This window comes from Oncorhynchus clarkii, chromosome 16 (genome assembly GCF_045791955.1).
Source record: "Oncorhynchus clarkii lewisi isolate Uvic-CL-2024 chromosome 16, UVic_Ocla_1.0, whole genome shotgun sequence".
NCBI classification, from domain to species: domain Eukaryota; kingdom Metazoa; phylum Chordata; class Actinopteri; order Salmoniformes; family Salmonidae; genus Oncorhynchus; species Oncorhynchus clarkii.
Window position 1 is genome coordinate 54,718,601 of NC_092162.1, and position 21,365 is coordinate 54,739,965.

The 21,365-nt window shown below is 43.9% G+C and overlaps 2 protein-coding genes across 2 annotated transcripts in view; one reads left to right on the forward strand and one right to left on the reverse strand.

Annotated features, from left to right (window-relative positions):
- Positions 1 to 135: 135 nt before the first annotated feature.
- On the forward strand, positions 136 to 2,246 carry LOC139368759 (sperm microtubule inner protein 11). Its single transcript, XM_071108075.1, has 4 exons — positions 136 to 282; positions 517 to 702; positions 1,632 to 1,770; positions 1,859 to 2,246. Exons 1-4 carry the CDS (start codon positions 192 to 194, stop codon positions 1,905 to 1,907), a joined length of 465 nt encoding a protein of 154 aa, XP_070964176.1. The 5' UTR covers positions 136 to 191; the 3' UTR covers positions 1,908 to 2,246.
- Positions 2,247 to 3,026: 780 nt separating this feature from the next.
- Positions 3,027 to 21,365, reverse strand: part of LOC139368758 (adenylate cyclase type 6-like) — a 44,302-nt gene continuing 25,963 nt past the window's right edge. Inside the window, exons 4-23 of the mRNA XM_071108074.1 lie at positions 15,422 to 15,571; positions 13,551 to 13,672; positions 12,152 to 12,263; positions 11,877 to 12,004; positions 11,564 to 11,722; positions 11,333 to 11,474; positions 10,190 to 10,318; positions 9,645 to 9,673; positions 9,316 to 9,463; positions 9,092 to 9,189; positions 8,923 to 9,010; positions 8,712 to 8,828; positions 8,466 to 8,624; positions 8,178 to 8,353; positions 8,032 to 8,085; positions 7,728 to 7,860; positions 7,353 to 7,616; positions 6,955 to 7,159; positions 6,609 to 6,733; positions 3,027 to 6,506 (exon numbers count right to left, since the gene is read on the reverse strand). Coding sequence (XP_070964175.1) covers positions 6,378 to 6,506; positions 6,609 to 6,733; positions 6,955 to 7,159; positions 7,353 to 7,616; positions 7,728 to 7,860; positions 8,032 to 8,085; positions 8,178 to 8,353; positions 8,466 to 8,624; positions 8,712 to 8,828; positions 8,923 to 9,010; positions 9,092 to 9,189; positions 9,316 to 9,463; positions 9,645 to 9,673; positions 10,190 to 10,318; positions 11,333 to 11,474; positions 11,564 to 11,722; positions 11,877 to 12,004; positions 12,152 to 12,263; positions 13,551 to 13,672; positions 15,422 to 15,571 — 2,667 coding nt within the window. The 3' untranslated portion in view covers positions 3,027 to 6,377. The remainder of the gene's footprint in view (positions 6,507 to 6,608; positions 6,734 to 6,954; positions 7,160 to 7,352; positions 7,617 to 7,727; positions 7,861 to 8,031; positions 8,086 to 8,177; positions 8,354 to 8,465; positions 8,625 to 8,711; positions 8,829 to 8,922; positions 9,011 to 9,091; positions 9,190 to 9,315; positions 9,464 to 9,644; positions 9,674 to 10,189; positions 10,319 to 11,332; positions 11,475 to 11,563; positions 11,723 to 11,876; positions 12,005 to 12,151; positions 12,264 to 13,550; positions 13,673 to 15,421; positions 15,572 to 21,365) is intronic.

The following is a 21,365-nucleotide window of genomic DNA, read 5'->3' on the forward strand; positions in this document are numbered from 1 at the left end:
CCTTTCTAAACAGTTTCTGTTTCTTCACAGGCTGATGTCTGGAACGCCATCTGATTGGTGGCGCTTGTTACCATGGTCCTGCGTAAAACAGAAGTTGTGATTTATTTACAGAGGCAATTGCTTGCCTTTCCCACATTTTCCTGCTATCCTAAACAGCTTCAGACTGTTGCTGGCGACGGTAACGTTACTTTATGGCTTTCTTCGGGATAACGAATTTGGGCTATCAAAACCCCATCGGAGACAATATGTTATTGGGTCCGAGATCGTCTGCTTCTCCCGGTGGTGAGTGCTTAGCTAACGTTACTGTACTGTAACGTTATCTGTGTTCATTTGTTTACACTGACTTAACGTTACTTGCTAATTACCTACTTTAACTTAGCTAAATAGTCAGTCATTAAAACAAGCAGAATAAGTATGTATTTAAAATGTCATAGCTTTGCTTTATCTGTCCTGACATGGATCATCATTCGAAGGTACAAGTGGTCATGCCGGAACAACCTGCCTTTTCTTTTATAGATGCGGTGGATTCAAGGAGCTGGGCTAAACAGTCAGGACTGCCCTCCATCCAAGTCCAGAGGGGACCCCCAAAATGCACTGATACCGGCAGTATCTACAACCAGCCTTCTCCCTTCAGCCCAGACATACACCAAGGGAGCCAGGGGCGATACAGAGAGATGCTCAAACGGGTTCAGATACCAAGATGTAAGTTAGATGTGAGTACTCTTAGGTATCACTTATCATTTCATGTACAGGTGGTAGGCCTTAGCTGTTCAACATTTCGGTTTGAATGAAATGCACTGATCAAAAATATAAACGCAACATGTAAAGTGTTGGTTTCATGAGCTGAAATAAAAGATCCCAGAAATGTTCCATACACACAAAAAGCTTATTTCTCTCTTATATCCCTGTTAGTGAGCATTTCTCCTTTGCCAAGATAATCCATCCACCTGACAGGTGTGGCATTTCAAGAAGCTGATTAAACAGCATGTTCATTACACAGGTGCGCCTGGTGCTGGGGACAATAGAAGGCCACTACAAAATGTGCAGTTTTGTCACACAACACAATGCCACAGATGTCTTAAGTTTTGAGGGAGCGTGCACTTGATATTGCCAGAGCTGTTGTCTGAGAATTTAATGTGAATTTCTCTACCATTAGCCGCCTCCAATGTGGTTTTAGAAAATTTGGCAGTACATCCAACAGGCCTCAGAACCGCAGACCACATGTATGGTGTTGTGTGGGCGAGCGGTTTGCTGATGTCAACGTTGTGAACAGAGTACCATATGGTGGCAGTGGGGTTATGTTATGGGCAGGCATAAGCTATGGACAACAAACACAATTGCAATTTATCGATGGCAATTTGAATGCACAAAAATACAGTGACGATATCTTGAGGCCCATTATTTTTTTTAAGGTATCTGTGACCAACTAATGCATATCTATATTCCCAGTCATGTGAAATCCATAGATTAGGGCCTAATACATTTATTTCAATTGACTGATTTCCTCATATGAACTGTAAAATCAATGAAATTGTTGCATTTATATTTTTGTTCAGTATACATTTTACTAAACTGAAGGCAAGGGCACACCGTGGATCAACATTGAGTGACATGTACTCACTCTTCCCTAGCCCCGAATCAGCTGTACTCAGTGCCCCTGACAGACAGCCAGCAGTGTGGATGGTGGATGTCTAATGGAGGCCAAGGAAAGATGCATGAACCCTGGACCCAAGTCAGACGATTCCCCCGCAAGAACAGTGAGATGACCAAGTGAGTGTCATGTCGGATTCTAACATTTGTTTCTTGAAGTCAGATGTGTCAGTGGCCTGCTCATCCTCTGCCTACTGTTTTTACTCAGGTTTGTGAAAGAGATGTCAATGACGGACCGAGAGTTCAGCTTATTCTGATTTCCACTCCTGCAGTAACATACACACACACACACAATCCCATCCAAAGACCTCTGGGACCTTTACACTGTAAGGACTATTGTGGTTTAATAAACTGAGACATTTTCATCATAGCATGTTATTTATTTTTGTGAGCTACTGTATCAGGTTGTCAATTGACCTCTGCCTGTCCACTGGTAAAATTGAGCTGTTACCTCTCTAGAGGAATACAATTGTAATGCCCATGAGGAAATAAAGAGTATTTTGTTTCAGTAATTACTTATTGTTACTCAGTAAGGTCATTCATTCGACCTTGGGGATAGTAACTGACTATCTCGGATCAGATACGATATTATGACTGAAAAGTGTCTAGCCAAATATTTGATATGTTTGTGTATTTAGTAAAACTTGTATTTTGCATACTTTCAGTACATTAACTAAATCAATAAAATGATAACACGAGGAAAACATTTACTTATCTTTAACGTTTTTCTAAATAAGCTAACATTACAGTATCATTAATAACATATGAGGTTAAAGGAATATCCAGATATCTTTGCCAGATATCACTTGCTTTCTGTCAGTACACTTTTGGCAGCATAACCAGTTATCCATCACATTTACCCAATCTCCACCCCAACTCCTCCCTCATCTTGTAGGCTCCTTCCCTGTGCTCTTGTACTGTATGCAGTGTGCTTTAACTTGCTTGTCCCTTCCCAATATGCGTGTGTAAACTCCTGGAGTTTCTATGTAAATGTAATGATCTGTGAGAGTGGCACTCTACCTGAGAAACAATGCTGTTTCTGATTACAGGGTCATTGAGTGAGTCAGTCAGCACTGAGCACACACACCAGTCTCAATGGCGGGCTTGAACAATTCAGAGGATGTGGCTGTAGCTACCTGGCGTCTGTCTGTACATTGAGCACTGTAACTCCTTCATGATAGTGCAGGGAGAGACAAAGAGATGAATCCTCTCATGTATGAAATGTATTGGGTATCTGGGACTGCTTGCTCTCACCTAATAATTTCATTGGTCAGCATCTGCTCAATGACAATCAGCCAATGGTAATCCTAGTTTTTACAACAGGTAAAGAAAGCAGTACACATTAACAGCAATCAACACCACATAAAACAGCCATTGTTTTTATTTTAAACAATTTTTCAAGGGGAAATGTTATTTTGTCTGTCATAGTCCTAAACTCTTTTTGTCCTTCACTTCAGGAAAAACGGTGCCTTCTGAACTCCTTCAACACAGGGGTAGAAAACAAAAAGAAGGGGGCCGGATTCATCAGGCTTGAGCAAAACACACTTTCAGTAGTTCTGGGACGACCCTCCTCCCCTCATCTGTGCCCTAAAAACATCCCAAGAGTCAACCATTAACAGCCACCCAACCCAAAGACAAGACAGCCCATAGAAATAGAATAGAACGTGCATCATCTTACTAACCACGTCCATTCTATGTATTCTATTTCTATGTTAATCACTCTCGATTGGGCACAACCTCAGTCATTTATTGACCCCAAGACCTTTACTTTTCCACGGCGGTCCCACACGCTCAAGGCCAAACATCACTACACGGGAAGGGGCCAATAACATTAGCTTGCTTTGGGACGAACATTATCAACTTTTAGTGTCCATAGTCAAGTGTGTTATGATGATGTTATGGGAAAGTCAAAATTATCAAAATAAAGTCAGTGTTGAGTCAATGCTAAGGTCAGTAATTTATTTCCATTAGCTTTCACAGGCTGTCTATCCTTCCCTAGATTTCTCTGCCTCTGTGAAACTCAGTTCCTCTTCCCACTGTATTCTCCAGTGGCTTGTTCAATTAAGACAGAGTTCTAATACTGCTCACACTGCTGATTGTGTTCTGTCTCTCTGAGGAGGGCCCTGAAATCTGATAGGGATGGGATCAGTGCATAACCTGACTGAGCTTAGTCCTGCAGTAGTGTTTGCTCAATGAAAAGCTACAGTGTACAATCTGTATATCTGTGGAAAAGCGACATCTAATGAGTATGTGTGATCAAATCTAGGGCCAGTGTTTGAAATACTGTAGTTGGCTGCAGTTGATCAGTTGGTACCATTGAGCTTGAGCTTTTACGTCTGGCATTTTACAAGAAAGCGTTCTGCCCTTTGATCCTTATCGTTGGAATGGAATCATCATAATAAGCGTAATAATTCATCATAATAACAACAACCATAAGGTTAATACAAATTATGAATACAGAGGTGATAAAAAAAAAATCCTCAACGTTAAAACAAACAGAATCGAAAACAGGATACCACATTCAGACATGCTTTAAAGCAGTTAAGTTAGGCAAAAAAGCAGTTTGAAGTATCATAAAAACCTCACAGTGAAAATAGTTATGCCCCTTCAAGATTACAAAGCACAGTATTCAGCCTAATATATATATATATATTTATTTCCTTCTTTCTTTAGAAAATACTCGTTAGCGATTCAAACTTAGGCGGCTGTCCGGTACCACTGTATTTAATGCCCAGGCTTTCCCCTCTGGTTCTGGAACATCTTAGGCGGCTGTCCGGTACCACTGTATTTAATGCCCAGGCTTTCCCCTCTGGTTCTGGAACATCTTAGGCGGCTGTCCGGTACCACTGTATTTAATGCCCAGGCTTTCCCCTCTGGTTCTGGAACATCTTAGGCGGCTGTCCGGTACCACTGTATTTAATGCCCAGGCTTTCCCCTCTGGTTCTGGAACATCTTAGGCGGCTGTCCGGTACCACTGTATTTAATGCCCAGGCTTTCCCCTCTGGTTCTGGAACATCTTAGGCGGCTGTCCGGTACCACTGTATTTAATGCCCAGGCTTTCCCCTCTGGTTCTGGAACATCTTAGGCGGCTGTCCGGTACCACTGTATTTAATGCCCAGGCTTTCCCCCCTGGTTCTGGAACATCTTAGGCGGCTGTCCGGTACCACTGTATTTAATGCCCAGGCTTTCCACTCTGGTTCTGGAACATCTTAGGCGGCTGTCCGGTACCACTGTATTTAATGCCCAGGCTTTCCCCTCTGGTTCTGGAACATCTTAGGCGGCTGTCCGGTACCACTGTATTTAATGCCCAGGCTTTCCCCTCTGGTTCTGGAACATCTTAGGCGGCTGTCCGGTACCACTGTATTTAATGCCCAGGCTTTCCCCTCTGGTTCTGGAACATCTTAGGCGGCTGTCCGGTACCACTGTATTTAATGCCCAGGCTTTCCCCTCTGGTTCTGGAACATCTTAGGCGGCTGTCCGGTACCACTGTATTTAATGCCCAGGCTTTCCCCTCTGGTTCTGGAACATCTTAGGCGGCTGTCCGGTACCACTGTATTTAATGCTCAGGCTTTCCCCTCTGGTTCTGGAACATCTTTTTTTAGTTTTGAGTCCTTTCATTTCCATTTGCAAAACATATGGAAAGGGACACATTTGAAAGGGGTGGAGCAGTTGACAGTATGCCTTTGCCGTATACAACTGTGCCTTGGGTGCTCAAACTGTTATAGCTGGACTGAGCCATGGTGGGGGGAACAAATTTGACAAGGGTTGAGGAGGAGGGGGGGGGGCCATCCTATTTCCTCTTATTTTGTTGAACCAACAGGTTGAACCCTCTCCCCAGGACTTAAAAAAGGCTACCAGCCTCTATTTCATCTTAAATAACATAATAATAATTTTAGAGATGGAGGCAGAGTAATCATATAGATGTCATAGATGATCAACTGTACTGGACCTCTTTGCTGGCTGATTGATAAACCAAATGAAAGTTGTTACACATTTTGCCCATATTGATTAATAGCATTTGCCAGCACTGTACTAAAAAGACTGAGGGTACTACCGTGCAACAGATTGAGTTGGTGATCATTGCAGACTTTTGCGAGAACATAACAGACATGTCTTGCCTTGTTTTTCGTAAATACTTTGGTCTTTGGTCAATATTTTCCTTCAATTTATACACATATTCATACACACAAATATGCATGTACATACACACTTATAAACGTGTAATAAACTGGATATTTGTGCACGTATGTATTCAGACTTTTTCATAAAGGAATTTTTGCACAAAACATCAAGATTAAAATAAATAAGTAACCCAGAAATAAAACATGAGTACCTGTTTCATAATTCTGCTGAAAAAAAATCATGAAAAAAAACAAAACAATCACAGAAAATGATGTCAAATAAAAAGTAGCCTTATGTACAGCCTTTTTCTTTTTTTGACACAGGCTAAAGGCGTTGTTTTAAATAAACAGACTTTGCATCTTTAAAGTAGCCTGAGAGAAAGGCTAGACATGAGAAAAACACTTGTCCTTCCATGTGTGCGGGCGCCAAAACATGGCGGCCACATAAGAATATTTTCCTTCTCAAGTCCTGGAGTCTCAAAGTCTTTTCTCTTGGCTCGGGTTTCAAGTGATGGCATCGCTAGTTGTTAGCCGCTAGCTCGCGGTGCAAGTCCTCCCTCAGTAGTGCTGACGCGGGAATGGTCCCGGCTAGTGCTGCCACGGCTGCTAACTATTGGGCGGTCCATCATTCAGGAAGTAGGTCGTCATTTCCCCTTTGCCCTTGACTTTAACGACCCCACGGCACTCCAGAACATATCCTATATCTGAAAGCACCTGGTGGAGGTCCGTGGTAACCTGAGGAGAGTGGAAAAATTTGCATTTTCGACCGGCATACACTATGCTTATTAGGAACAGAGTATGACCTACTGAGTGTTAACTGATTGACATCCTCCATACCTGAATGCGGTCTGGGACTCCTGTGCTGTCCATGCGACTGGCTACGTTGACCGTGTTCCCCCATATATCGTACTGGGGCTTCCGTGCTCCAATCACCCCTGCGACCACTGGCCCAATATTCAGACCTGAAAAAAGAGAGACAGATCATAGATTCATAAACATAGCGGTTATTCATACCAAACTCATGCATCCAACCATATTCTACTCTGTTTCCTATTAACCAACACTCTCTCTGGTCTGCAACACGGGTTCCTATCCCACTCAATCCGGTCTGTGTTTCAGAACTTCATGTGATATTATTTAACCTCAGCTTGTTTAAAGCTTTGTTGAGCTTTTTCAGACTCACCTATCTTCATCTGGAAGTTGTTGAAGGAATGCTCATTGATGTACTTCATCTGTTCCCTCAGTCTCATGGCGTAGTCGGCCAGAGCCGTGATGTGGGAGCGGCCCTCACGGTCGTAGGTGGAATCATTGAGACCCGAGGCGGCCATGTAGGTGCTGCCAATAGTCTTGATCTTCTCCAGCTGACGAAACTTCTCCTCACTGATGATCTGAGAGTAGGACAAAACACAAAGCCTCAGGTTTGAGTTTGACCAAAAATGTATCCTATTTTAAATGCATGAGGCCAACGATGACTGTACTGAAAATGCACCAAAGGGCAAAAGACACGGAATTCACAATGACGCTAAGAGTCCACAATTCCATAATCTACCATCTCCTCTCCTCTCCCCCCTCCCTCTTTACCTCGTCAAAGTCGGCGATGATCTCGTTGAGCAGCCTAAGACATTCCACTCCCTCATTGTTGGCCTCCAGCTCCACATAGAACTCAGAGAAGTTGGAAATGGAGGCGAACATGACGGCCACACACTCACAGGACTGGTAGTAGAGCTCGTCGTTACGGCGCTCACGCGCCAGGAAGTGAGCCGCCACGTCCTTGGGCAGGATGTTGTGGAGGAGACGGCGGTTGTAGGCCTGAAGCTCCTCCATCTCCTCCTTCTCCTCTGTGGCCTGGAAGGAGGACATGAGGGAAAAAGGTTAAGATAGGTGGGGACATCTTATACTACACTATGTTCTGCTGTAGTCAAGGTAGAGGAGTGCCCCTCTGTAGGCCCATGGTACCTGTAGCTTCCAGAGGAAGTCGAGGCGTGAAGTGGACTCCACCTGCTGGGCATGGAGGTAGAGCGCCAGCACAAACACAGTGAGAATCACAGGAGTCATGACTCTCAGAGATACTTTGGTCACACTGAACGGGCTGCAGAGAGACAGTTAGAAAGAAAGGTCAGAGAGGCACAGTTAGAAAGAAATCCAAGAAACAAACCAAACTGCAGAGAGAGAGTGGATCAGAGAAAGAGAAAATGGGTCATATGCACACCTACACAGATTTAAAATAATGATTTCAGAAAGGCTTTGAATCCAAACTTACCACTCGACTGTAGTTTCATTGAAACTGGGCCATTGAATAGTTCCATTGAAATCACTGGATGAGAAAAAGAAAGAAAATGGTTTAGTCAAAAGAAAACATTGATGACTACAACATTGTGCCCTCCTGAACGCAGCCCCAGTACTCACAGGGCTTTGGAGGTGACAAAGAGGTCAGCATTTTCGAACAGCGCCACCTGTGGCCACTCCACCAGCAGCAGGAAGGTGAGCTGGATGAGCAGCATGAGGGCCAGCTTCCCTATACTGCTGATCTGGAGGAACACTGAACAGGCCAGCAGGGTCAGCAGCACACTGTAGCTGAAATACTGAGGGAGAGAAGGACAGAGAGGATTGATTGATGATCCGATTAACCTGTTATTTATAAAGAACATATAAGACATCAGTATACAACCTGACATCGGTGACACACCCACTCACCTCTGGGAAGGGACATGAGGGGCCCTGGCTGGGACAAATCTCTAGACCCCCATCTACCGACACAGACAGGTTGTGGATGAGACAGGGTGTCACCATGGAAACAGAGATGTTTAGCTCCCGGGCAATGCAGTCCACCAAACTCTCCGTGTCACACGCAAACTACAACCGAGGAGACATGCACAAACATGTTAACTTGTGGGGAAATGTTTGCTGTAGGTGTGTGTGTGTCAATCTGTTCAGTCTCACCATGTTGACAAAGGCAGAGATGAAGACGAGGATGATGGTAAACACCCCCACCAGAGTACTGTTGGTACGAGACTGGACTATCTTCTTTGAAACGATCTGCATCGCAGCTGGAAACAGCTACAAGAGAGGAGGAATAAAGGAAATAACGTTTAGTGTCCAGAATGCATGTGGGTGTGTACAGTAGGTAATGTGTGTGTTGTGGAGGTCTTACCTTAATGCAGGAATATATGGCACAGATGAAGAGGATGTTGGCGAGGATGATGAAGATACTGATGTAGATCCCCAGCATGACTGGGGTGCTGCAGGAGGAGACACACAGACAGGAGGACTCAGAAAAGTAAGTGTGTGTGTGCGTGTGCGTGTACGCGTGTGTCACTCACTGTGGAAATATGACAATCTGGATGAAGGAGATGAAGCAGAAGACCAGGAGGGTACAAGCCACGTAACCCCCAAAGCGATCGTCTACCTTCTTCGAATACTACCAGAGAGAGATCAGAACCCGTTAAAAAACATCAGCAGACATTAACTGTGAATGTGAACTACATAACACACCAGGGATGAACTAAATAAAGCCCAGAGTATTCTGGGAGATGTACGCAGAGACCTTTTTCTCTAGGCTAGAGGTCTGGAAGGTGAGCAGGAACTTCTTGACGTGGTCTTTCCTCAGCTGGTCGATACTGCGAGCATCGATGGCTCGCCCAAGAAACTCATCCACCTCATCTTCAGGGTTCATTGCCTCCTGGGCACCACGACTGGAAAGGGGGAGGAGGTAGAGAGAGAGAGAGAGAGGGAGAGAGGGAGAGAGAGAGAGAGAGTGTGAATGTGCTTTTTGGCAAGTGAGCCTGTCTCCCAGGGTGTGTATTTAGGTGGGTGTGTATATGTGTATATGTGTATGTGTGTATCCCAAACATCCTCAGAAAAAGAACTACTCACTTGTCTTTGCTGGACGACTCATCAATCCCCTGAGAAAGAGAAAGAAAATGAGGATTAACCAACATACAGAAACCCAGACAAGAGATGTAAAAAGAGGGATTAGCCAATAGATAAACCCTGTAGGGAAGAGCTGGCCCTCAGGAGACAGGAGAGGAAAGACAGAAGAGACTATCGGTAGACACTGGGGAACATAATGGAGAGACTACTACAGGGTTTCCCAACCTCGGTTCTGGGGACCCCAAGGGATGTATGTTTTGTTTTTTGCCCAATGACTACGCAGCTGATTCGAATAATCAATACTTGATGATTTGTTGAATATTTCAATATGCTGTGTAGTGCTAGGGCAAAAATCAAAACATGCACCCCTTGGGGTCCCCAGGACCTTGTTTGGTAAACGCTGGTAGTGGGACACACAGAGCACTCTGAAGTGAGGTAACATTTATGGGTAAGACTATTGGGATACAATAAGTAGATATAGGGGAGAAGCAGGAGAGACACAGATGAGACACAAATGAGCCAAGAGAGAGAGAGAGGTCTCGTCTCACCATCTGTCTGAAGACTTTGGAGTCCTTGGTCCTGGAGAACCTTGTGTCGGGCACCCAGCGAGGCATCAGGCCCTCGTTGGAGTTGGACCGCGTCCTCTGCATCTTGGCCATCATGGCCTTCTCGTCTTTCTACACAGAGGAAAGCACAGACAGAGACAAAGGTTAGACAACTGAACCGGTGAAACCCTTGAGTGGATTAAATGGGTGCTAACATGGACAACCCAATGGGTTGTTCCACCAATTCAGTGCCTTTTGAATAGTGTAACTTGGTCCAAAAATAATTTAATTTTAACATTCTGTCATAAAGGGCACATGTTGAACTTCATTAAAGAAAGTACTCCATCTCAATAGGTTAAAGGGCAACTCTGCCACTTTTCAACATCATATTCATTATCTCCAGCACCAAACCAGTGTCTACATATGTGAAAACTGCGCATTTCTACATTTTCTAGAACTATATATTGAACAAAAATATAAACATGACATGCAACAATTTCAAAGATTTTACTGTTCATGTAAGAAAATCAATTAGGCCGTAATATGTAGATTTCACATGACTGGTAAGGGCGCAGCCATGGGTGGACCTGGGAGGGCTTAGGCCCACCCACTGGGGAACCAGGCCCAGCCAATTAGAATGAGTTTTCCCTACAAAGGGGCTTTATTACAGACAGGAATACTCCTCAGCAACAAGAGTTCAGTTCACATAACAGGGTTGACCTTAAAATGAGGGACTGACGTAAATTAATCACTAATAACATGAAATAAATAATCATCTTTAGAAATTACTTTGTCAAAGCAACAAAATAACTAGGGGATGGTAAAAACTTCACATTTTAACACATCTTCTTAGAAGTCACATGGGGTGCAAAGAGTGACATGTCAAAATGCTGAATTCTTTATTCATATAAAAAATGAGATTTATTGAATTATCCATGTGGTCTATAATAAAGGGCACTTCATTTAATATGACATGCTTTTAAAATTCAATATTGGTGCACAATGTCTGCTTAAAACATCAAAGAGATGCAAAAGGCACTCTTCGTGGAACAACCTCAATTCTCCAGTGTTTGGAGAGCCCTGTAAACTGTCATACAACTGTACGTGTGGTGGTTAGCAAGTGTAGGAAGTCGTTTTGTCCCTGACCCGTTTCTGGCTGCAGCCCAGCACCAGGAAGGTCTCAATGCTGTTCTCCTTCAAGTAGGCGTTCCTCTCCCCTCCGAAACCCGGCTCCACCTCATAATCCCTATTTAGATACTGCAGGGTGGCTTTGGTGATGTGGATCCTCCTGGGAGAAGGACACAGGGTCAGTCTATGTGTGTGTTTGCGTGTGCACGTGCATGTGTGCATACATGTGTGTGTCTGTGTCTCCCTCACCCTGCCTTGCCCCCAGCCTCCATGTGGTTGGCTAGTGTGACATCGTTGGACCACACGTCAAACTGCCACTTCCTGAGTCCCAGCACCCCACAGTGCACACGGCCGCTATGGATGCCCACACGCATGTTGACGTTGACCCCCGTCACTTCACGCACCAGCCTGCACATTTACACAAAGAACATGTATGTTAAATGTTTTTCCAAAAAACACATGATACTCCAACAGGCTGAAGCAATACTTTTGATATATTTTATGATTTGTCATGTCTAGAAAATATGGCATCTCCCCACACACAGACGTTCCTCATACTCACGAGATGGCCTCTATCATGTCGACGCCCATCTCCACACAGCAGTGGGCGTGGTCAGCGCGGGGCTCAGGCAGCCCAGACACACAGTAGTAACAGTCCCCCAGGATCTTGATACGCAGACAGTGGTTCTCCTACAGATAGAGAGACAAAGCAGTTATGGCAGTTAGGGAGGGACAGAGAACAAATTATATTCAATTTGAAGGGCAATACACTAGTTAATGGAGAAAATTTGAAAATGGGGAAAGGTGAAAAGAGAGTGAAGAGAAATTCTTATTTACAGATGCTAGTTTGTCGAAGCGGGCAAAGAGCTCGTTGAGCGTCATGACCAACTCCTGAGCCGTACACTGAGACGCCAAGCTGGTGAAACCCTCAATGTCCGCAAACAGAATACTGAAGAGAAACAAAGAGACAGGATTGGTTGATCAGTAACTAATCGGATGACCCTTCCTCCTTCTGTTATGTGTTGGGGTAGTCTGTCCACAGCCTTAATGTCCGTCTAGTTGCCTGTGTGTGTGTGTATGTGTGTGTGTGGGGAGGGGGGGGGGGGTGTAGTCGGTGCTCTAATTGAATCTGGGCTGAAGCTCCCATTCTTTGGGGATTATCTTATCTTGGCTGCTGGTAATTAAGTATTCCCTTACTAGTGTTAATTAGCCCGCTCTCTGCCAAGCCCTGAGTAAGGGTGTGTGTGTGTGTGTGTGTGTGTGTGTCTGCGTGTGTGTCTGTGTGTGTGTGTCTGCGTGTGTGTGTGTGTGCACGTGTGTGTGTGTCTGCGTGTGTGTGTGTGTGTGTGTGTGTCTGCGTGTGTGTGTGTGTGTGTGTGTGTCTGCGTGTGTGTGTGTGTGTGTGTGTATGTGTCTGCGTGTGTGTGTGTGTGTGTATGTGTCTGCGTGTGTGTGTGTGTGCATGAGTGCGTGCGTGCATGTGTATATACAGTATGTGTGTATGATAATGTTGATGTGCAATGTTGAATAAATATACAAGTACCCTGCCTTTATTTGATAAAAGATACCGTTGAATAACAGTTAAATGAGGTCAAGAAATAAAACACATCAACACTGTATTACATGTTAAGGCGTCTGCATGCTTCCCAGCCGAAACAGTTCGGAACAGTTTGTGTACATATTATAACGACATTTTGTGACGTTTTTGTATGTTTTGGACTTCGGTGAGGGTTTTTCGGCTGTTCGGGCACACACATTTTAGTCTAGAGGCAAGCCAAAGTTCGGGGCTGAAGTCTACGCCCTTTCCTCGGTGATTGGTCAACATTAGGGATTCCTATTTGTTGTCATTCAATGAGGGACAACACGTTTTTATGCACATTGAGAAATATTGCACCAAACATTAGTTAAATGTAAAATTGCGCGACTAAGATCTCCTTGGCAAAAAACGTCAAAATTAATGACAGATTTCTTGAATTACCTTAAACCAATTCTGATTATTTTGGCTAAGGCGTCTCAAAATGGGCAAACAGTTCTATTGCGCTTTTTTCAAGCGAAGCACACTCTTCGGTTCTCCTAGCTGACATTGGATAGCCGCCAGCCAAACTGAATAATGCTGATGCCTTTAGAGGTCATAGCTCTTGTCAGTTTGGTTTGTTCAAGTAATGCTGTGGTTATTGATGTGGTGTTGTCAGGGCAGGGCTACTGAGGTTACCAGGATGATTGTGTCTATGCTGACCTGACGTTGTCATGTTTCTGGATGTAGATCTTATGGAACATCATGTCTTCTTTCTTAGCGTTGATGTCAGCCTTCATCTCCATGGCAACATGCCTTGGCAACACAGACAGCAAGAGGCGTTCCTGAAGTGTTGAGAGAAGTATCTGGCTTAGTTAGTATCTGCATTTAATACATACAGTTGAAGTCGGAAGTTTACATACACCTTAGCCAAATACATTTAAACTCAGTTTTTCACAATTCCTGACATTTAATCAGAGTAAAAATTCCCGGTCAGTTAGGATCACCACATTATTTTAAGAATGGAAAATTTCATAATAATAGTAGAGAGAATGATTTATTTCAGCTATTATTTTTTTTCTTCACATTCCCAGTGGGTCAGAAGTTTACATACACTCAATTAGTATTGGGTAGCATTGCCTTTATATTGTTTAACTTGGATCAAACATTTCGGGGAGCCTTCCACAAGCTTCCCACAATAAGTTTGGTGAATTTTGGCCCATTCCTCCTGACAGGGCTGGTGTAACTGAATCAGGTTTGTTGGCCTCCTTGCCTGCACACACTTTTTCAGTTCTGCCCACAAATGGTCTACAGGATTGAGGTCAGTGCTCTGTGATTGCTCTGTGATTGCCACTCCAATACCTTGATTTTCTTGTCCTTAAGCCATTTTGCCACAACTTTGGATATATGCTTGGGGTCATTGTCCATTTGGAAGACCCATTTGCGACCAAGCTTTAACTTCCTGACTCATGTCTTGAGATGTTGCTTCAATATATCCACATAATTTTACTTCCTTATGATGCCATCTATTTTGTGAAGTGCACCAGTCCCTCCTGCAGCAAATCACCCCCACAACATGCTGCTGCCACCCCCATGCTGCATGGTTGGGATGGTGGTCTTCGGCTTGCAAACCTCCCCCTTTTTCCTCTAAACACAACGATGGTCATTATGGCCAAACAGATCTATTTTTGTTTCATCAGACCAGATTACATTTCTCCAAAAAGTACGATCTTTGTCCCCATGTGCAGTTGCAAACTATTGTCTGGCTTTTTTATAGCGGTTTTGGAGCAGTGGCTTCTTCCTTGCTGAGCAGCCTTTCAGGTTATGTCGATAAAGGACTCATTTTACTGTGGATATAGATACTTTTGTACCTGTTTCCTCCAGCATCTTCACAAGGTCCTTTGCTGTTGTTCTGGGATTGATTTGCCCTTGTCGCACCAAAGTACGTTCATCTCTAGGAGACAGAATGCGTCTCCTTCCTGAGCGGTATGACAGCTGCGTGGTCCCATGGTATTTATACTTGCGTACTATTATTTGTACAGATGAACGTGGTACCTTCTGGTGTTTGGAAATTGCTCCCAAAGATGAACCAGACTTGTGGAGGTCTACATTTTTTTCCTGAGTTCTTGGCTGATTGCTTTTGATTTTCCCATGATGTCAAGCAAAGAGGTACTGAGTTTGAAGATAGGCCTTGAAATACATCCACTGGTACACCTCCAATTGACTCATTTGATCTCAATTAGCCTACCAGAAGCTTCTAAAGCCAATTTTCCAAGTTGTTTAAAGGCACATGTAAACTTCTGACCCACTGGAATTGTGATACAGTGAATTATAGGTGAAATAATCTGTCTGTAAATAATTGTTGGAAAAATGACTTGTGTCATGGACAAAGTAGATGTCCCAACCGATTTGCCAAAACTATAGTTTGTTAACAAGAAATTTGTGGAGTGGTTGAAAAACAAGTTTTAATGACTCCAACCTAAGTGTATGTAAACTTCTGACTTCAACTGTAAGTCCTTCAAAATTACTGCTTCATTACTGCTTCCTGACAGTCAGCGGAGGTGTTTACACAGTGTATGTGTGTGTGGGTGTACCTGCTGCTGGTTCTCTCTCTGCAGGTGCAGTCTGGCCTGAATGTATCCTCTGGTCTCCTGGAAGGCCTGTCTCTGAGACACCTCAGCAGGGTAGTGGGTACAGATCCCAATGATGTTAGTGCACAGGAATATCAGCACGTTGGCGCTCAGCTAGAAGAGAGGAGGATAAAGAAAGGGGACATTTAGAGACTTGACCCCACATCGGTTTTTCCAAAACATTCTGTGCTAGGGGGCAGCGTAGATCCATGTTGTGGGTATCTGGATAGGGATGTACAGTATCAAACACAGTGATGAAACACACATGGAATCTGATACTGAAATGGTGCTTTCTCTGCTCTCTCTGTCTCTCTCCCTGCCCATCTCTCCCTCTCTTTAATTCTATGATGGCATACACACAGATTCACAGGTCATACTGTGGCCAATGACACATTGTACTTCTCCTCAAGGACTGAGATGTACAATTACATCATTTATAATACATTACATACCCCTGACCTTGTATGGAAATACACAATATCCATGTTTTTACTCACACACACGTGCAAGCATGCACACACGCGCACACAGACGCCAAGAAAATCATTAACCTTCCCTGTGGAGGCATGATGATCCTGTTTGTGGGATCATTTTTTCCTTGTGCTCCCGTCCTCTCATGGCAGTCCATTGACCACTTCATATGTTTAACATCTTACTTTCTGAACTCGTTAAACTTTAAATGAAACAGACGCTTTTTTGTGTCCTGCCTCTGGGACCTCCCCTGTCACACTGTCCCCGGAGTGTCCCCAGCTGTAGCGTGGGAAAAAACGCTGCCCTCTGACACGCCGAGAGGCTGTTCACTTTAAAGATGGCCTCTTGTTTACAGTTTGCAGCGTGAGAGAGTGGAAACACTCCACTCCTCCCGAGGCTGTTTTTGGACACAAACACTGGCTTGCTACATGCCAACAGGAAACACTGTTATGTCACACCCTATGTGGCGACCCTAAATTAGCACAGCAAATAAGTTAAGGGGCTAATGTGCCAGCTAGGGTTAACCATGGTCTTCGCTATCTAAACCACATCTTTCCTTGGAGGTATAAGATTAGATACCTGCCAAACCTCACTCTCTCTTTCTTTCTTATGCTCTCCCTCTACTTTATACGAAAGTGATTCTATCATCCTTATAAAACTTTGAATCATCCTGAAATAGACAGTTGATTGCCCCATCATTATGCAGGTGAAGCCTGACTCCTACTGGGCTGAAACAGTAACACAGGTAGGCTTGGTTGGAATGATTTCAGGTTTACAGTAAACATACAACCATTATATTGCACACTTTAAAATATTCCCCCCCTAAGAACATTATACAAGAAATGGATGAAATTCCACCTAGCCCATATGTGTGCATTTCGTCAAAGAGTGAAATTAACTGAAGAAGGCTTGGTTTAGCTAATAGCCCCTTATCTCTTAATCCACATCTGGCCCATGAATTAACTTTGAACTCTCCCTGACCTTTCCGAGAAACAAGTGCATAGATGAATATGCAGAGTTTTACACCAAGGAAGAGGGAAATAAATAAAACAGGAAGAATAAGAGAAAAGACAAATAAACAGATAGAATGAGAAGCAGCAATAAAAAAGAGAGAGAGGAAGATATGTGAGCTAAGGGAAGGGGAAATAAACTGGGGAGGGAGGAGGGGTGAGTGTAGAAAATAGAATAGCATTCAAGGGACAACAACAGATAACATGGAGACAGGGGGTGTTAAGGGGAGGAAGGATGTGGTGGTAGTGGAGTGAGTGAGTGAGTGAGTGAGAGAGAGAGAGAGAGAGAGAGTGTGTGAGAGAGTGTGTGTGTGAGAGAGAGAGAGAGAGAGAGAGAAACGGAGGGAGTGAGGGACAGAGACGAAGGAAGTGAGGGAGAGAGAGAGAGAGTGTGTGAGAGAGAGAGAGAGAGCGAGAGAGAGAGAAACGGAGGGAGTGAGGGACAGACGAAGGAAGTGAGGGAGAGAGAGAGAGACGGAAGGAGTAGGAGAGAGAGGGGGGAGAGAGAGAGAAATAAAGAGAAATAGAAAAAGAAAGAGAGAGAGAGAGAGAGAGAGAGAGAGAGAGAGAGAGAGAAAAAGAGAGAGAGAGAGACGGAAGGAGAGAGAGAGGAGAGAGAGCGAGAAAGAGAGAAAGAGAGAGAGAGAGAGAGAGAGAAAGAGAAGACAGATATGGGACACACTGACATTAGGCAGATGGTTACGAGCGCTCAGCTCTGTTTACATTACTCTCACTGTTCAAGCAAAAACAGCCCAGAGAGAAGAGAGAAACCTGCTGTGTGTGTGCGTGCGTGTGTTGTATGTTTACTTAAGTAGTCTGTAGAGAAAGTACTGTGTGCATATTTGTGAAGGAGAGTTGACATTGCCTTCTTGTCTTCTTGCCTGTCTTCTTGCCTGTGACGGAGTGTTGTCTGTGTGTATAGTTGTACTGTATAGTATGTGTGTAGGATCACAGGCCAGGCCTAATTGCTTGCTTTTCTCCTGTGTTTACACAATAGCACACACAACTACTCTTCAGGAGCTCCACTCATTATCTACCTGTAGTGGGCCTACAGCTGTCCCAGACTACAGTCACTGTGTACACACACACACACACACACACACACACACACACACACACACACACACACACACACACACACACACACACACACACACACACACACACACACACACACACACACACAGTAGGGCCCTTATATTGTCCATGCCACAGTATGGTTGGAGACATACTCCTACTGTCCACTAATAATGTTATGTCCCCTCTATTGCATAGTGATTATGAGGACCCTCTAAAACAATAATAGTTGTAGTATCTAAGGAGGTATAGTCCATATTTCCATCAGAGTGACATACTGAGGGCAACCAGCCACTCTGTAGAAGAGAACCTAATCCTTAGTTATCAAAATGTAGTTATGTAAGCCAGTAGTCCCTGATCTAGAAAGGGACAAGAACATCAGCAGCCATGACAAAACAACACAGGATAGAATAAAATGCATTTATTACACAATAAACTTCCAAAAAGGAATAGAGAGTATGGACAGGCTCAGTCAATAAAATACTAAATTACTCAATGAATACACAGCGGAATAAAATCATTTTGGATGACGGTTATTGGTCAGCCAAATGACCGTGATCACTGTTATAATCATTTGAATAGCAAAAAGAAATACACCAAAAAATCGAATGTTTTCCTCTCCTCCGCTCCTGACTGCAAGTGGTGCTGCTGCAGGGAGGTGGCATTGCCTAGGCAACCAAAGACTAGTTTTCTACAACATATTGCTTGTTTCAGCAAGGAGCAACAAAGTTTCATCAGGTTGTAAAGAGTCCATGTTACCGCAGAAACGGACTCAACTGCACCAATGCTCAGCTGTCCCGTCTTCAGTTAGCAAAAAAACAAACGCAATTATTATTATTTATTTTTTACAGTTACAGCGGGTTATTTTATTTTCATGCTGGTCTTTGGTATTTGTGCCAGCCCTAGCTCTACAGTCCATACTTTCCATCTAAAACCTGTAACTTTGTATACAGAATCTGGTACAACTATGTTCCTCACAGCAAGAGAATGTTCCAATGAATTCGCAGTTAATAAGTTTTGTTTTCAATCTGTACACACTTTTGTTCAGAGGTGTAAAACACTCAAGTAAAAATACTTTAAAGTACTACTTGAGTAGTGTAGGGGGATATTTGTGCTTTACTATTTATATTTGACAACTTTTACTTCTCTACATTCCTAAAGAAAATAATGTACTTTTTACTCCATACTGTCATGTTCTGACCTTAGTTCTTTTGTTATGTCTTTGTTTTAGTATGGTCAGGGTGTGAGTCGGTTGGGTTGTCTATGATCCTTTTTCTATGATTTGGTATTTCTGTTTGGCCTGGTATGGTTCTCAATCAGAGGCAGCTGTCAATCGTTGTCCCTGATTCACCCTTGAGTTGTGGGTGATTATTTTCTGTTGAGTGTTTGTATTCTGCACCAGACAGAACTGTTTCGGTTTCGTTCGTTCACTTTGTTGTTTTTGTTCAGTGTTCAATTTCTTTATTAAAAATATGGACACTTACCACGCTGCGCATTGGTCCTCCGATCCTTCCTACTACTCCTCGTCAGAGGAGGAAGAAGACCGTTACACATACATTTTCCCTTATACCAAAAAGTACTCGTTATACAGAAAACTGGTCCAATTCATACACTTATAAAGAAAACATACTGTACCTGGTCATCCCTTCTGCGTCTGATCTGGCGGACTCACTAAACACAAATGCTTCGTTTGTTAATTATTTATGAGTGTTGCAGTGTGCCCCTGGCTATCCGTAAATCTAAAAAACAAGATTGTGTCATCTGGTTTGCTTACTATAAGTAATGTGAAATTTATACTTTTGATACTGAAGTATATGTTAGCAATTACATTTACTTTTGGTACTTAAGTATATTTAAAACCAAATACTTTTAGACTTTTACTCAAGTAGTATTTTAGTGACTTTCACTTGAGTCATTTTCTATTAAGGTATCTTTACTTTTACTCAAGTATGAGTATTGGGTACTTGTAACGATGTGCGCTGAGAGTCGGGAAGCAAGTTCAGGGAGTGAGTATATTAATAAATAAACGCAACATAATAAAAAACAAGAAACACAGACATGAAACAGAAACCATGATGCCTGGGGAAGGAACCAAAGGGAGTGACATATAGAGAAGATAATCAGGGAAGTGATGAGTCCAGGTGAGGCTGATGACACGCAGGTGCGCGTAACGATGGTGACAGGTGTGCGCCATAATGAGCAACCTGGTGACCAAGAGGCCGGAGAGGGAGCACACGTGACAGTACCCCCTCCCTGACGCGCGGCTCCAGACTCAGGATGCTAACCAAAATGACAATCCTGGGAATCGGGAGCGGACCGGTCACCTCTGCTGAGGCGCGGGAAACATGTCAGTCTGGTTGAGACATGGGAGCATGGTGACCTAGAGTGCCAGAGAGCATACGTGATGATACCCCCTCCCCGGCGCGTTCGGCTCCAGCCGCAGGACGCCAACCAAAGGGACGAACACCGGGGATCAGGAACGGACCAGTCACCCCTGCTGATACACGGGAACTTGTCGCGGGCTGGGGCGCGCAAACGTGACAGACCAGCTGAGGCAGGGGAGCCTGGTGATCCGGCTGAGGCAGGGCAGCCAGACGAGCCGGTGGAAGCAGGGGAGTCTGGCGATCCAGTGAAGGCATGAAAGCCCGAAGAGCCGGCTGTAGCAGGGGAGCCTGGCGATCTGTCTGAGGCATGAGAGCCTGTAGTGGCTCCCAGACCCGATGTCATTCCCACCAAAATAAATAAATAAAACACTCCCGGATGCTTCCCTTAGGTTAGGCGTCATTCTGTAACGATGTAGGCTGAGAGTCGGGAAGCAAGTTCAGGGAGTGAATACATGTAATTAATAAATTAACAAAACAAGAAACACAAACAGCGCCCCGACATGAAACAGCAATAATGACGACTGGGGAAGAAACCAAAGGGAGTGACATATAAAGGGCAGGTAATCAAGGAGGCGATGGAGTCCAGGTGTGAATCATAATGACGGTACCTCCTCCCCAGCGTGTTCGGCCCCATCATAATGATTCACAGGTGCGTGTAATGATGAATGCCAGGTGTGCGTAATGAGGCTTAGGCTAAGTTATTAGGGTGAGGCACATGGGCTATAAATAACAGCTTACTACACAACATACACTAAGTATTACTTTCTTAGCTACAGTATACATATCTCCCTGGCATATTACATCATTTCTGCAGCAGCATACAATACATTTTTCGACTCATCTTGTTGTGCTGTACTCACTTGAACAGGAAGGTGACACAGTGGTCCTTCGTGGGCAAATTTTGTGATCAAACTTTGTCATAAAAGTCTGCCAATTCCGAGTTGGATGACCATTCAAAACATGTTT

Coding starts and splice junctions, on each gene's coding strand:
- LOC139368759 (XM_071108075.1), top strand. CDS start 192: ATGGCTTTCTTCGGGATAACGAATTTGGGCTATCAAAACCCCATCGGA. Junction 283..516: donor ATCGTCTGCTTCTCCCGGTG/GTGAGTGCTTAG, acceptor TTTCTTTTATAG/ATGCGGTGGATTCAAGGAGC. Junction 703..1,631: donor ACGGGTTCAGATACCAAGAT/GTAAGTTAGATG, acceptor ACTCTTCCCTAG/CCCCGAATCAGCTGTACTCA.